General features: G+C 40.1%; 1 protein-coding gene across 3 annotated transcripts in view; it reads right to left on the minus strand.

Annotated features, from left to right (window-relative positions):
• CTNNA3 (catenin alpha 3) overlaps positions 1 to 17565 on the minus strand; it is a 369305-nt gene that overhangs the window by 138154 nt on the left and 213586 nt on the right. For all 3 annotated transcript variants that reach the window (XM_014883316.2, XM_088168652.1, XM_088168651.1), the window contains exons 8-9: positions 11760 to 11840; positions 6608 to 6760 (exon numbers count right to left, since the gene is read on the minus strand). In XM_014883316.2, coding sequence (XP_014738802.1) covers positions 6608 to 6760; positions 11760 to 11840 — 234 coding nt within the window. The remainder of the gene's footprint in view (positions 1 to 6607; positions 6761 to 11759; positions 11841 to 17565) is intronic.

Here is a 17565-nt window from a genome sequence, read left to right on the forward strand (position 1 = left end):
ATATGGAATTCCCACTAATAACAAGCATTTTCTATTAAAAAACCAGATCTTTGAAGAATTTTTTTTTAGCCAAGGCTCATAAAGACTTAGACTACAGAGAGAATCTTAACCCAAATCTTTTTTCATCCTGCAATATATTCTAGGGGTTTTTTTTCAATGTTACATAATCAATATTCAGACTGAGAAGGATTGGATGCAGTATATGAGGAACATAAGGCACTGCAGCCTAAAATAACCTCCATCAGAAGAATGTCTAACGTGACCCTTGGTGCTCATCAAAATCCTTCAGCACGGAGTGTTCATTTCACACGTGGGAAGTGTCCGATATCACAGCCAAAGTGGGCACTGAGGTGGGGCTGGGGCTGTTTTACTGTGCAGCTAGGACTGCTCTGCTTCCTGCACACACCTGAAAACACCATTCACACCGAACTCTGAGCCACTGGTGTGTGCAATTACTGTGCACTGTGGCACTGCTGAAATGGTAACTGGCCACAATAACATCCCAGTGATGCTCCTGGGAGTGTGGCTGACACCCCAAACCTGTGCACCTTTGGGCAGGCAGAACCTCCAGGCTCAGAGCACTAAACAGTTCATGAACTCAGCACAGACAAAACCTAAGAACACAACAAAGAAAATATTTAGTTGCTATTACCTCTGGAAATGTTATTGCCCCAGAGCTGGTATGGTGTTCAGTCTTTCCATCTCTCTGATGTTTTGCACCCCACTGAATTTATATACATGCTTCTGAATTTTATTACTTGGTCATATCTTAAATCAGCTTCTGAAGGAAGGCCTGGAAATTCCAAATGCCAATTCAGAAGGGAGACTGGTAAGAGATCTCACTGCTCAAGCCGATTTACAGAGGTCACTGCCCTGTGAGGATACTTTTTGTTTCTTCAATTCCAGTATGAGCAGTGAGTCAGTGACACAGCAATTTAGCATAGCTCAATTAACATTTCTTATTCAAAGAGGGGGGAAAATTATCTTCTTTCTCAAGACTTGTTGTTTCTATTAGACAATTCATTTTCAGATTAAAACAGAAACTGCAGAAAATCTCTCTTGATATTTTAAGCAGTACTTCTAATTTCCATACCAAATTCACTGTTGGATTAACCTTTCTGAGAAGATGAACTTCTGTTTTTATAATATCCAACTCAGTCTATTGTGTTTATATACAAAACACTTAATAATCTACTCTTCAAGCATTCTTGATCTTTTAAAAACACATTCAAAAACTGTCCTCAAATACAGGATATACCTGATTAAAACTGCTGTACAAAGCATAAGAAAATGCAACATAATGCCTCTCTCAAAACAGACCAGCAGTCAGCTCTCAAGGTACAAATCAAATCACTTCTGTCATCTAAAAATTAGGCATCCACACTAAACTAATCATTTAGTCAAAGAAGAAACAGGCACTTCATGTAATCAAGAGAAATCTTCAGAAAATCTTTATCTTGGGTTAAGAGTCAATGGGGTAGATAATGTTTTAAATTGGAAAAAGACCAACACAATAAAATCTCAGAACACATGCTTGAATTTAACTTTGAAAGAAGACAAAACAAGCAAAGCACCAGAGGAGAGGAGTGATACTGGTGGGTGGGGTGTACAGGCTGTATTATTAGTACAGGTTTTAAACTGAGAACTAAAGCAAACATTTCAACTGGAAATAACACAAATATCAATGGCTTGTTTTACTTAAAAATGGACTTACAGCTTAGTTCTGTAACATCAAAATCATTTTATTACTGTCACCACTGGACTTGCTGGCTGCAGTAATAAAGTCCATTCTTATGTGACTGCAGATCTGGCTACACAAATACACAGGTCTTTGTGGTCCAGATTCAGAAACTTTTTTCATAAATTTCTGCAATCGAGTGAAATATTGTGACAGGAAAAAATAAACACCGATGGTTTAATCAATATGGCAACAACAGCATATTTATAACTGAGCCATAGAACAACATTAACAAAGGATATATGAGAGCAGGCAATACCACTGTGCTGATTCAAATTATTGCTCACTTATTATTTTGAGCATACAATATTATCTCTTTTGATTTGTTGTTCTTTCTTCACTTTCAAATGACTATGATCAAATTCAGCTCTGGTGCAGCACTAAGATCATCAGCCCAGCTCAACAGCTGCTCTGAAGGCTGCCAAGTGTGTGGAACATGTTCAGCTGGAACACTGTCTGTCAGGAGAGAGCTGAGACACTGCTTTTTATAGGAGGAGACCCACTGAAGCTGAACTCGTGATTGGAGTCTTTTTAAGAAACACTTTTTCCTTAATTGGGAGAGAATTAAACTTCAGCATTCATTACACAGGTGATTTCACAGCATGTATCTTCAAGTGCAACAAGTTACCTTTATAAAATGAAAAGGAAATAGTCATAAATCTTCCTTATGCCATAAATATCTTTTAGAGGAGCAATGTTAGAATAAGCAGGAATGGCCACCCCTGTTTTCATACATGGAAGCAATGGAAGAATGAAAGATCTGGACCACTGATTGTACTGTGGCTGAGATCCAAGCATGTGATGCCAGACTCCTCCAAGAATTAGGGTGGCTGAGTAACCAGTGAATTCCCTGCTGATTCAGACAGATTAGCATCACTTGTTTCAGCCCCTGGAACAAATCAGCAGGAAATTGGGCAAAGCTGTGAGCCAGAAATTTCTTTGTGGTCGCAGTGTCTGCATTAACTTTTTATAAATTTTGTTTACAGATGTTTTAACAAGTTATTTGGAGCAGTAAATAAAATAACTGATGAAGATTTGCAAAAGGATGTCATGGTACTACATGACTAAATGGTAACAGATGAAAGTCAGTCTAGAGAGATCAAAGGTGAGTCACTTTGTGAGGAAATAACCAATAATTTCTGTGATTCTATGAAGTATTTTGACTGTATTGATTAGCACACACAGTTCTGCCCTCTCACCTCATGGGCTGCAAGGTGCTGGAAAAGGTACAGGGAAGGGAGCAAGCTGATCTTTTTATGGCTTGCAAATAAGGACATTTTTAAAAGACCAGGAATACTTTGAAAACAGTTTTTAAAAATGAAAGGATAAGTGGCATGGAAAAGGAAAATAGAGGCTGGTGTTCATTTTCTCTTCCAATACCAGAATTCAGAGACAGCAAAAGAAAAGATCATGTGGGGGTTTCACAAACACTTCTCTACACAACACAGTCAGGCTGTGAAAGTCTTTACCACGGGATGCTCAACATGTCAGAGGTTTGCAGGGGCTCAGACCCCGACCTGGACACCTTCCCAGGCACAAACAAAGCACACTGAGAATGCAAACGGGTTTTCTCCTTTGCTTTTGTTCCCCTAGACAAAACCTGGGGACTGCCAGCATCTGAGCTGCTTTTCACCTCTCAAAGCTTACAACAGCTCTGCTGTGTGCATGCCCCACAAAAAACCCTTTTTTAATCTGCTCAACAAGGTACTGTGTATTTAACAATACAGGCAGTCTTGCTTGCCTCCCTGGCCTTTGCTCTGTCATCTGGTGCCCACAAGCCACCAGCTCCCTGGGAGTCACAACTACACCTAGATGGTAAGAAACTGCTTTCATAGTTGTATTTCAGAAGCCTGGTGTCTCATCTCCCTCACCACCAGCCTTCTCTGGTACAGTTACTCTTCTGTGCCTTTTTTTACAACCTTTTTCTTGGTTGTTAAGCTTTTAAAACATTTGAACCACACCTGTTGTCTCTAGTATTCCACAGCCAGGTACATGGCACCCATGATGTGCAATTTCAATACTTTTAATTATTTTCAGGAGCAGAGAAGAAGCCCATTTCTGCAATAGCACACATGACAGGCTTTTGGAGTTGTATTCCACAGCCTCTAAGGTGGAAGGGAATTGTTTGTTGGCTCTTGTATCAGTGCAGGAGATAAACAACAAAGGAAAGGACGTGAGGCCTCCCCTGCAAACATACAGATCATACCTCGCATTAAGAGCCCCTTAATGAAATACAATAATGCTTGGCAATTTCTCCTAAGTTACAGGAATTTTATACTGGATTGCATCTTGAATTAACCTGTCATCCAACCCCAGATCTTACAGAGAGCAGACAACCACGCTGTGGAACACTGCCCTGCCTAAAGGCTGGGCACCTGCCCCAAAAGGGACAAGTGACACATGAGAATTTTCACTGAGAAACATAAATTCTGGGATAAATAAGGGGATAATAGAAATAGCAAGGATCCAAAGGCAGCTCATCTCCTCTGCTCTGCCCTGCCCTTCTGGCAGAATCAGGCTCCCTGCCTTGGGTAGCACTTTTAGCTAACCTGCTTTCTCCAGCACATGCACTATCCATGGCCCCATGTTCAGCTCCAAGCACATTTGCCATGTCTCAGTTCTGAAGGATGTGTATGTTGAAGCACATATGCTTCTGAAAACCACAACTAGTCAGATGCAAGTCTGGCTATACCATTTTCCTTGAGGAATTCAAGCAAGAGTGCAGTGTTCCATTATATCAATTTAAAAATACATATATTCTCAGCTTAACATGGTTTAGGCCACTAAAACCCAAATATGCTTCCAGTTGGAACTGCTGTAGTAATTGTTCTAATGTACTTAAAAGCTATTACATCTACACAAATTTAATTGGTATTAAACATTCCCCAAAACAGCTGCCATATTTCTCTCTCTTACATGATGCTGCTGGAAATGATTGAATTTTTCTTAAAAATGAGATAAATCTGTTTATCTCCACAAAGCCCCTTTGTGGCCACTTGCTTAGTTGTTAATGTTTTTTTCATTTTTGTTCTCTTTCACCTCAGATGGGCTCACAGCTGATGGATGCAGTACAACTACCACCTAATTAATTTGCTGGAGAATTTAGCAGTTGATAAATACAGTTTATCAAAAAGCCATCAATCAAGCTCTAGCTTACCAGAGATACTGGTAAGGGCATTAAACCAATGCAAGCAACTTTTGAATATGATACTTAGTTCTACTAGATATCCAGAAGATAACATGAAGTAAAAGTTGGAAGTTACTGAAGTTAATTTTCAATAGCAGCCCATGATGTAACCCCCAGTAAAGTGACATTTGGAACAACTAATTCAACAATAGGAGGTGGCACTGTGTACAGTCTCTCTTTAGAAGTGAGTTTTCTTCACTGTAGGCAGCACATTGAGTCACATCATAAATATAAATATGTATACACATATATAAATATAAATAAGTATTCACACATGCAGCAAGATCAGTCTGTGGATTTTCCAGACACTGAATCTGTGCAGCCATCAGTCTCTCCAATCACACACCCACACTCATGGCCAGCTAGTCCTTGCATTTGGGACACAAATTCACACCCATGAAAGGAAACCAATACTGGATTTCAGGCTTATGTCTTCTAAAATGAATCATGATTTGGCTATTTCAGCTGGACTCAGAAATTCACTCAAGTTATTTGATCTTCAGTGATCACCTATTCTTTCTAAAAATGAAGTCACTTTAGGATGGTTGAGCTTCAGTATTAAAAATCAGAAAAGTTTGCAACTTTGAGTCTCTGCTGTCAATTGATTTTGCAGCACGGTGAAAATCAGATACTCTTGTAAATCAAAGAATATCAACTATTCTTATTCTGTAATCCCATGACCATGAAGAGAAACTGAAATATAATACCTACTTTTACTTTAGCTCTTTACCTGTTTTTCTTCCATTATCTCTAGATCGCTGAAGATTAATTATTAATTCTGAGTCAAATAGTTCTCCTAAGTAAATTTTCAGCTGCAGAATGAATTCATTGATTTTTTCCCCATTTTTGCATTACAGCACACAAAAGCACCAAAAGCTAAAAAACCCCACAAAAATCACTAATGCCTTCCTTCCAGGCACTTGAGATAATTTTGACTTTCCAGCAGTGCCCCAAGCTGCAGCTGAAATGAGTTGAGGTCAGTGCATATTTAGGCACATTTGCAGGACTGAGTGTCCAACAAAGGAAAATTTCCCCCCAGTTGTATCTGCAGATCTCTTAGAGCTGAAGAAGAATCATTCCTAAGCACTAAGGAAATCCTTCCTTTAGCAATGGATCCCAGTCTCCAGTGTATGCAGGGGGTTCTTTCAGCATCCAGGCAGGAGCTGGGCCCCTGATGCTCGTGGGTCCTTTCCAACTGGGAATATGCAGTGATTCTGCCAGCAGAGCCTGGCTCTGTGCCTGAGCCCCAGTGCCCCTGAGCAGATCACTGCAAGGGACACAGCTGGCAAACATCTGGCACTGACATGGTGGCTCCTGTACTTTGGGCAGCAGGATCCTGGACACTGTGAGCCAACACTCCCAGAAACACACATTTAAAACACACAGTTAGTCAAGTTCCCACTGAACACCTCGGTGGAAAGGCTTATACTGATTTCTCCAATTACAATTCCACACCATCTAATTTCTATGCAATGAAATGCTATACAAGCACAAAGCCCTCTGTCTTCCTACATACCATTATAGGAAAATGGAGTACATTTACTATTACCCAAAGCCATTACTTATTCTTTTCTGAAATACCAGCCTTAACCATTCTTTGATATCTGCCAGCAAAGGGAGTGTTCAGTGGCAAGTCACTTGCACCACATATTCCAGAAAAAGTGCAATTCCATCAGACATACCTCCACAAGCCTGCTGGTATGTTCTCGAAATATTGCAGCATATTCCTTTATTTCTTTCTCTCTTCCATTTTTAGCAGCCTCAATGAGAACTAGCAGTGGAACAGTGGTGTCTAAGAAGGAGTCTGAGATGTGATCTATAATGGCTTTCCGGAGCTGCAAAAGAAAGCAGTACATCAGTACCTGCTAATTGGAGCATTCATTAAAGCCTGCTGTAATTATTGTCCATTCCTATTTATAACATTGACACATACACTCTGTACTCCTGCATTGTTTGCAGCACAGCTCTGTAACCTATGGAAGCTACAAATGATGTATTATATAGAAAATTGTATTTAATTTTAAGGACAACTTCGATATGCCACTAGGTAAATATGCCTGTTCATAAGTGTTTGTACAGATACATAAAACACTACAGCATGTACTGCTTCTCTGGAAATCAAGGGAGCCAAGCAAATATTTCCCTTCCTTGATGAATAGGCTACTTAAGTGATTCCATATGTGAAAAATTAGTTAGCCCAGACCTCATATCTCCCGGGTATTCTCCCTCGTAATTCAGATGCCAAGGGAGAAGGCTATTTAGTTTTACAAAGAAAATATTAATTTAATCATGTTTGTACTCACAAAACAGCTACATCCCATGATTTCATAATTGCAAAATTACCCAAGTATTTTCTTCCTGGGAAACCCCTGACACGGTCTGGCTTGCAGAATGGCAGCCTTCATGGTAATTATGTCAATGAGATTACTGATTGTGCCACCTGATCATGTATTAATAGAGCAAGAAGATCTATAAATGAGGCTGGAGTTCAATTTTCTCTGCTTAAATTAATTGTTCTTGAACTTCCAACCTAAATTATTAAAGAAGTATAACATTCTGCTGTAAATTACCTGTCTTAAATTAGGCCTCACAGAAGCTTGTAACCAATCACTGGGACATGACTTCAGGTTATTGTGCCTGTTCCCTACACATGAGAGCTGCTCATTTAGATCATGCAGCACTACAACAGACACACCAACTGCAACAATACATGAAATGCAACTTCATTATGCAATGCACTCAACTGCCTACTCCAAATGCAGTATTTTTACAATATACAGAAAAGATACTGATTGGAACAGAAAAGGACACTACATGTTTTTAAGCTCACCATGCTGTTGCCAAAGTACTGTTTTCACTTGGCATTTTGCTGCAATGTATCTGTGTGAAAACTCAGTAGAAGTAAAGACTCCTACCAGGAGAAAAGCAGAAAAAAGCACACTCTTTTGGATGCTGCTGTTTGTAGGTAAGGCAGTGACCATGCACAGCACAAAGAACAAAGGAGAAATCCTCTGCTTATCAGACAAGATGTGCATGTGAATTCCACCAGCAGCTTCTGGAGCCTGAAGGGAGCTCTCCCTGACTCACCAGAGGGACAGACAAACCTTCCAAACAAGCACAGGCAATTTATGTCTGGAATGGTTTCTTTGTCTCCTAAGCTACTGCAGCAGATCACATTAGGATATACTGTCTGGATACCCTGCATGTTCTGCAAAGTCATTTACAAAGACAGAGACTGTGGGATTCCAATACAAAATCGGATTTCTTACATTCTCAGCTTTATTCAGGCTGGATTTTTGTTTAAAAAAGCTATTGGAAAGTTTCTTTACCAGAAATAAAATACATCAAACCTTCTGTCCTGCCAAGTCACCTGCTAAGATTTCTGTTGGAAAGGCTCCACTACAGAAAACAGATATTCTTCCTGTTTAAAATTAGATACACGAATGTGACTTTGAAGAGTCACAGTTTAAAAATTAAAGATTTCAATTTACAAAAAACACCAGCAGAAAGTTGTGGAACCATTGCATCCATGGCCAATGATTCATTATCTCCAAGAGAAATATTTTGGGGTTCTGTACAGCCCAGGCTGCAGGACTTTCACAGCCTTAGTGTGGTGTCACTACAATAACCTCAGTCACAATAGTGCTGAGCTTGAGATACCCAACTGCAAACCAGCAGCCTCATTTTATCTCTCATTGCATAATTCTTTTCTATAGCTTTTCACTGGTTTTCTTGGCTTAAATAACCTTTCACACAGAAATTATCTTTACTATTTTGTTCTAAGAAATGCTCTATCCTGCAATTATGCAGCAAATTGCATCTTCTTCAAAAAAACCCAAAGATAATGCTGTGTCTTTGCTGAACACAAACAAGTTTGCTATTACGTTCCTGTTGCAGCTCTGCAAAGGAATACATGAAGCTGACAGTTGCACAGGGTGGCTTGTGTAGCACTGAAGAACAAAGAAATACAACACAGAAAAAGAAGGAAAAGACAAAAGAGAAAAGGAATATCTGAGGCACCATCTATTTCTTTTCATGCTAATCCTAACAAGCATTTCTTCCATGACTCAGTAAGTCTGTTTCTGACTCTGGCCACCTGTAGGGCAAAATGCTGAAAGCTGAGTAGCCAGAAGGGAGGTGTATGAACAAAGGGCAGCACCAGCAGTGCCAGCACGCAATGCTAGGCAAGTTACTGTGCTATAATTAAACTTTTTCTCCTATTTTTAAGTGAAAGAGACACCATCAGAGGGAAAGCAGGGGGGGATGATGTCTCACCAATTGTTTTCTTCTTAAGATGCAAGGTCTTACCCTTTGAGCAGACTGCTACAGAAGCATGGAGAATTTTTGTTTTGATATCAGAATGCATTAAAAAATAACACAGGAGCATGTTGTTTATAAAACATGGGGCATAAGGTTGTCAAAAACAGTGGAGAGTAGAGAAAAAAATGCCAGCAGCTGTTTGCAACACATCAGTACTGATGAGCAGAGAAAATTGTTTGCCTCTGCTTGCCTGTTGCCTTACCAGGCTGCCCTGGCAGAAGTCGTGGACAAAGCTCAGAGCAGTTATTCCTGAGGGATCTCCCTTTCCCTTCCAAAGGGCAGCCAGGAAGGCCATCTCTTTTGTGTCCAGAAACAGCTACCCATTATGAACAAGTTACATAAAAATAGAAGAGTATCACCAGGAATAACTTAATAATTTATTGAAACAATCATTTATGTTTTAAAAAACATGATTTAAAAATGTTTTAATTATTTATTAAAACAACCAACCAGCCAGAACTGCAGAACAACCACAGGAGAAACATCTGTGCAGATGTGCATTCATGCTACACTGGGAAAGAACTGGGAGGCAAGAGCTGAGTATGGTAATTTCACATAATTTAAAATTGCAATGAATAGGCAATTCTTTCCCAAAGATCTCCTCGGCAGGGAAGCAGTGATCCAGGTTAAACTGCACACACAGAAATGGCATGTACATCTCCAGCACAATACCAGTCCAAATCAAAACAAAGCAGAAAGTTTCAAAGTACTGGCCAAGCTCCTGAAATGAATGTAAATAACTTTCCTTGAAAAGCTGCGAGTTCTTACAGCTCCCAGAACACCTCGTTCTGGGCCAGCTACTTCTGCCTTCAGTGCTGCCACACACAGCCCTCCTGCACTGCCCTGGCTGGGGGATTCCAGAGGGGCCATGGCACTACCCACAGTCAGGCTGCTTTGTTGGGTACTACTGAAGGGATTTTAAAATTACAGCTTTATAAGGTTTCATCTCGAGCCCCAGTTTTGTGTGACTGAAAGCAGACACTGCACACCACAGCCCTGAATCCACCCAGAGCACCTGATGCAATACCAGCAAAGGTACACAGTATCATTAAAAAATAAAGTATCATAAAAGATGTAAGAGTAGAGCAAACAATTTTCATGTTTCTTGTAAAATTGCTGGGAGACAGAATAACGAATGTTCGTGAGTGAAAGCAAAGAAGACTCTAATGCAGTGTCTGCAGGCACAAAATTCACAATTTCATGGCTCCCAGATCAGGAATTAGGCATGCACTAAGCACTCTTCCTAAAACAATTCTTATGCAATTCATATATATGAACACAGAATTGGAGGAAATAGATAAAATATTTCTCATAAATGCCTTCCAGTGGAAAAAATGTCAAGAAGCACAGAGCTGTTCTGGTAAGAGAAAATTACTGGTTCTAGATTGACTATAAATTGAGCATGATTACATTCAGGCTGAACATTTTCCAAAGGTTTACAGAAAGACACAAATTGAATTAGTTAACAGCTTTTAACCACTGTAACAGAGTCAATAAAGTGTTTTAAGCTGGAGTTTAATTAACTCATGGAAGGAAATGAATGGAAGGGTTCCTAGACACACTGAGCTGGTGATGCAGGTCTCTACACTGAACACATTTTAGACAGCATGTAAGCAGAAACTGGAGAGCTACTTAGTTGTAAACACTGTATCTGTATGATATTCTTCTCATTTTTCAAGGCTTCTCCTGGCTGATTATGGGAGCAGGAAGGAATTTATTCCTCATCTTGAAGCTCAGGCTGGCTTGCAAGACTGAACACAAAGGTGGGAGGGATAGTTTTCCACCAGGGAGTTGATGAACAGCCCGAGCAGGAGACAGGATGAAAGGTGTGCTCATGTTCTGTGTGCCTGTAAATCTTCATGTACTTGGTTGGGACAGCCTGGCTGAAAGAACTACTGACATTCTAGGGGTTTTCTTTCTGAAAGGACACATTACACCCTTCCAGCATCATCTGCAGTTTTCTCAAAGATATTTATTGCAGAGAAAGGGTGCAAACACAGCTGCTGCCTTCTGCTAACCTTGTGCCCTTCACTGAAGCCGTGGGTTCTGCTCCATGTCTCACAGCAGCTTAGGACACTGGGATGTACAATGGGGGGTGCACTGGGCATTCCAAGGGCCCTCCTGTGTGGTAAGAGTTCTCACAGCTCTAAAGACCCACACACACTGACTCAGTAGTTCCTTCAAGGTGTCTGTTCCAACAACCAGTAATAATTCAAGCTTACTGAAAATTAAACAAATCTATGGCCAGAGTACATTACTGATTTATACCTACAGCAAATATATTTAGACATGCATATGTACAGATATATATTCAGCCAGTATCATTTGGCAGGGTTTTCTCCCAGAGTTTTGAAAACTGGTATGTAAATATTCTGTGGAGTGGTGCAATTGCTATCAATACATTTTTATGATGGAAAAAAAATCTTCTTTTCAAAATGCATAAAGTGAAAATAGCGAATTGGAAAAGAATCCCTCAATGGCGTTTTTGCAGCTTTCATTTGCCCAGGTGCTCACCTGCCTGCGGAGGTCTCTGGTCTTCTTGCACATAGCATCTATGGCCACGTTCAAGGCATTGCTTCTCTCTGCCTTGTCAGTCTGCAATCAAAGGGACAGGAAACACTCAGTGCTTGTCTGGCATCCCTCAGCCTGCACATTCTTTGTGTCCCCAGTGCATCACAGCATTTGGTCAATCGTACATGCTGAAGGATTTTTCCAATTTTTCATACTTTTCAAGAGCCAGTACCACAATATCCACAGAATGCCCATTTGTGATGTTAAGCATAATTTGCTGAATCAAAACATATGCTTTAGAAGCAGTATACAGGAATAAAATAAACACTTCACTTCTGAATTGCTGCAATACTCCCAGTGTAATCAACAACATGAATAGAACTATGATGATAGTGATGATGGTGATGGTGATGATGGTGATTAATAACAGTAATAATAACAACAACAATATTGATGGCAATCCATTAATACCCTATTCATGTGAAAAACAATGGTCTCTCTCTGCAAACAATGTATAAATTCAGGTGCCCACAATGCAGTTTGGTTATGCTTTTGTCTGCAGTGTTCATTCTTTTCCTTCTGTAAAACAGAATGGGTGAGTTTCAAAATGCCCAAGATGCTGCAATGCAAACACTGTCCAGGAAATGGCAATCTCTTCATTCCACAGCACATTCATCCTCAGCAGCTACAAGACTGAGTTCTTGAGATATTTCAGAGGTCTGAAGAGAATCAGCTTTACTTTCTGAACAATTGTAATCTTTTTATTTCCACCTATAAGCAAAGTGCTTCTGTCATCATTACCTATTTGAAAAGTGCACTCCACACTTCACTGGACCCCTCAGCCTTGTTTCCCTACAATATTACCATTATAGTTCTGTGCCTACTGGCTGGTTTGAATTTCTTTTTTCCTGTTAGTACAGAACCTATATGAAGGTCCAAAATGCCTGATGAACTTTGTTTGCCTAAAGCAAGCAATCTACTCACAGCCTTGGAGTGCCCTGGTCTAAAGGAAAGAACCACAGAGTGGTGCTTTACACAAAGTCAGCACACATGACATTTACAGCACAAAGAAGCAGACTCTCAGAAATGCTAAGCAAGAGCTATGTACACTCACCACAGGATTTGGACTTCGTTTACCAACCACCAGGAGGTGTCTATTATGAACATGACTGTGTCATTTTATAAATAACATTAAAATTAATATGGAAGTGATAACGTCTTGGTAGGCACCCAAGATAACATAAGCTTGTTATCTATGTATCATACTTCAGTCAGTTATTTCCTGACTAAAGAAACCTGTGAACAGGACAATATGCTTAATATTAAAACAAAGACTAGAGGTGACTCTTACATTAAAATTAAATGTGCAATGTCATAAACACCTTGAAATTATTAGCAGGTTCTCTAACAACTGAAAGGAAAAACTACTTTAAAAATTGAGCTTGTATTTTCGGGGAGATTTAGAAAATCTCCTGTGACCTTCTATCTCTGAAGCTGCCTATAGTCTTTGCAGAGAACAAATGATCCAACCAGGTCTTGGAGAAAGGTCTGAACTTCACCTTAAAGCCTTCAGGGAATCCCTGGAGGTGGACACTCACTTCTGTCCCACAGCAATGCCATCATTTCTTGTAGCAAGGCTTGCACAGGAGCCAAGGTAAATAATGACTCCTCTGTGGTGCTTTGCAAGTCTTGTCAACCTCGACAACAAAATGATCCCTTCTGAACTGCCAGGTAAGCAGGGCCAGGAAAAACTCTGTGAATACAACCCAGCTTATGCCTATGCATTTTCAGACTATGAGAATGCACTGGCATATCCTTTGAAAGCTCTATATTTAGAGGCTATTTTTCTACAAAGACAAAATCTTTGTAAAATACTGGGATATTTTTCAAATTCTCTGGTAATCTATAACTTCAAAGGTGGCCACTAATGATACAACTGGCTCTAAGCTAACCTAAATCTTTGAGGCAGCTAATATGAAAGAAAGTGGCATAAAATATTGAACAGTGAACAAGTAAAGATACTTTATTTTCAAATTCTTAGCATAATAGTCCATGTCTAGAAAGCAAATCTAACTATAAACAAAGCTATTCTTCACCTCATGTTTTCCCTAAGAAATAAACACACTACAAATGCCCTGTAAATTCAGGCTGTGGAATATGGACAAGTCCAGACTGCAGGTAACCTCACAACTCCAGACTGTCACTCTTCCCTAAGAGAATTTCAACATCAAAACCCCCACACTTCTGTTTGGATCAATCACACCAGATCATTGCTCTCCTGAACTGCAGATGTGATGTTCTAAAACCACTGTGGAAATGCTGGCACAGTGAAACCAAAGGTGACCTGAACACCTCCACACTCAGCAGTGCCACTGTCTCACTCCCCAGTGATGGAAGCCACACATCTGGAGTTGAAATACTCCACATCTGCTTGGCAATTAAACCCTTCTGGGGACTGCTGTACTTCAGAACAAGCCTATCCTAAAACAGTCCTACTTGTACAGAGTGACTGAACTAGGAAAAGGGCTAGGAGAATTATGCACATTATTCTGGGTCTGAATTTTAAAAATCAGGTAGTTGAGCCTTTCAGTTATCCTGCACTCACCTATTGTTTTTTTCCTATGAATTATATGTAGTAATAGCTATATGGCTCCCTTGTGAAGATCCTGAAAGCAATATCCTATTTCAATGCTTTTCTAACATGTGAAACATTTTACAAGCACTAAGTCACAGTGTTATTAATATTCCACTGAGTGAACGTAAGTATTTTTAATTAACACTGGATACCCTCAAGATAAATACTGGGTACTGCAAATAATACAGGCCCATCTATTTCACACACTGGCAAACAACATTAGTTGAATGTGTCAAAAACCACATGTGCAGCAAATCTTTCTGCTGCATTTCCATTTGGAGCAGGACACACATACAGGCACTCTCAGCTGCAGCACAGGCCCGTGTCCCCACTGGTTTTGAAGGAGTTCACTGACAGCAGCAGGGACTGTGACCTCCTCAGGCAGCCCAGAGGCTCCTGCAGCCCACGGTGCACAATGACAGAAAGGTTTGGGTTGGAAGCCATTTTAAAGCCCACCTCATTCCAGGCCCCTGCCATGGCAGGGACACTTCCACTGTCCCAGGCTGCTCCAAGCCCCAGTGTCCAGCCTGGCCTTGGGCACTGCCAGGGATCCAGGGGCAGCCACAGCTGTGCCAGGGCCTGCCCACCCTGCCAGGGAACAATTCCTTCTCCTGTCTGATCAAAACCTGCCCTCTGCCAATTGTCTCCAGCAGCTGCACCACGACTCTGTGATCAACAGATTTTGATGGAGTTCTGTGTATCCAAGAACAGTTTTCATTAAAAAGACTAGCACATTTATCAAAATCAGTTCTCTATGGAAATATTAAAAAAAAAGAAGCCAAGCTAAAAGGTAAACAGCAATCAATACTACAATAACTTAATAAATGTCAGAGCTCTAATTAAATGACTGACTGTTTCAGCCTGCATTGACTGAAAATAATCCCACGCTCAGCAATTAGAGGGTCCTGTACATTACACCTTAATTTAAAAAAACCCAAAAAACAAACTCTCACATAACTTAGGTAGGACATTAAAGCCAAGTCACAGCCTCTATAGAGACACCAAGAATTTATGTATGTTGCTACAATTTAGCATGTAACATATAATGATTTCTTTTGCATATGGAATTTATAAATGGTTCTTATTTTGATTTATAAAGTCACTGTGAATTCTAATCAAAACCATATGATTGAAAGAAAATTGTATAAAAAGCAATTTTACAATTTATTTTGCACGACGAAAAAAATTTTGTCATTACTTGAGACATTTCCACACCTCAAGCTTTTGTGCAATGACAAGATTTTTTTTTTCATACACAGCTTATAGAAACCCTGATCTTTCAAATCCTGTTGTGGAACTCAACAAAGTAAAGACATCTACAAGCATCTGCCTCAAAAAGCCCCAAAGAAGTCCAGGAGCCTTTAAAAGGGAAGATCCAGTTCAATCCTGTTGCAGCCTTCATTTATCCCAGGGTTCAGGGGTGCCAGAATTGGTTAACACTGTGCTTCAGCCATCAGTAACCAAACAAAACTAATACCCCTTCCTACATTCTTTGCTAGGAGGGGACAAAGGGTTTGCCACCTTGAAGATCACACAGAGAGAATAAAATCCAAGATGACTGTTTGTGAGAAATGCCAAGTGTGGGGCAGAACCTCCCTGTATTCCTTTGCACCAGTCTGGATACCACTAGGCCCTGGGATTTGTCCCTCAAATGTAGAATTAATTTAAATTTTATTTTACCCTTCAAATTTTCAGCTTGTCCTCACAAGCAGCCTCATTGAAACATGGAACTGTTTAGATGCATGAGCAATTATATGCACAGCATTCACTGCCTGAGAAATCTCTTACATGAACATTTCAGAAGTTATTCAAGGAATCCTCTGACAAGGCAGTTAAGGCAGAACCTGACATTTCTGACATTTTTCCTTTGAAAAGGTAAAAGCTCCCAGGCCTTTTCATACAGCATTTCAAAGCCTATTTTTACTGTACATCAAAAGGCTGGAAAGGGAAATGAATGTACAAGTACATTTATTACCTTTCTTTTTTAATAAGGGAAACATAAATGAATAACCCACAAGCACTTTAGGCTGAAAATCACAACCTCCACTCAGTGCCACAGATTCCCTTCTCTAACACACCCACCCAGTGTGATTTTTTTAAAGACACCTGGCTCCAGAAAACCCATTTCTGTGACAAACAGGTAAGCATATATTTTAAAAAAGGGTATAGAAAATCATATGCAAGTGAGCCAATAAGGAGTCTTTCATGTGGAACTGTTTCTCATTACAGACAGGGTTTTCTCCCCAGCAGCTTCAATATGAGATTGTCATTTTCCTCCTCTTCAAGCCCTCATGGAATACTCCCTATGGATCTAATGCTGTGAGATGTGAAGTACCTCATAAGAAATTAATTACCTCAACCTCCACTGCTACAACTGGAGTACTAAGGGCTCTCCTTCCTGTGTCAATTACCCTCTTCCAATCAATATGCAGGAACAGCCTGGAATTTAAAGCCTCTCAGCATAAACCTTTCTTGGCATTCAGTTACATATAGTTTGTAACACTGCAAAACAAATTTCAAATTTCATTCTAGACAAGCACACATCAAACAGCATAAAAACCCCAGAATTTAGAATGCATAACCCTTGAATTATTAGAAAAAACACTCAAACACTGAAACTTGCAGATCTCAATTATTCCTAAAAATCTCAGAAAGAATTATGTTGCTGGAATATGCATAATATTACACATTTTAATCCACTCTCCAGAACAGTGCTGTCAGTCAGCTGAAGGTGTGCAGGGTGGCCAGCTGGTCTCAAAGGACAGAGCTGGGATCTTTATCCCTGGGTAATAAATCCCCTTGAAAGTGACTGGGATCCAGTCATAAGAGAAGACGAGGAACCTGTGCTATTCTAAATTTTTATTGTTTCTTTCTGATACGTAAGGCAAATTTCCCCTTAAGTCAGTTTTTCTCCTACTTTGTCACATTGGGAATATTAGAAAAGTTCAGCTTGGACCCAAGGTGAATGTGAGAAAACACCCATACTTTTGTAGTGCTCACGTGGGGAGAAGTGTCTTGGGAAGTGCATGTGCCACAGGCAGTGTGCTGCAGAACAAATCCAACCATCACATACTAACAGCCATCACTGCAACTTCTAATGCAAAAACCAAACACCACAGGCATTTCCTGTTTGAAATATGACAGCCCTAAAACCTGCCACAGAAACCCTAAAGG

The sequence above is a fragment of the Sturnus vulgaris genome, chromosome 8, assembly GCF_052056855.1.
Source record: "Sturnus vulgaris isolate bStuVul1 chromosome 8, bStuVul1.hap1, whole genome shotgun sequence".
Classification (NCBI taxonomy): domain Eukaryota; kingdom Metazoa; phylum Chordata; class Aves; order Passeriformes; family Sturnidae; genus Sturnus; species Sturnus vulgaris.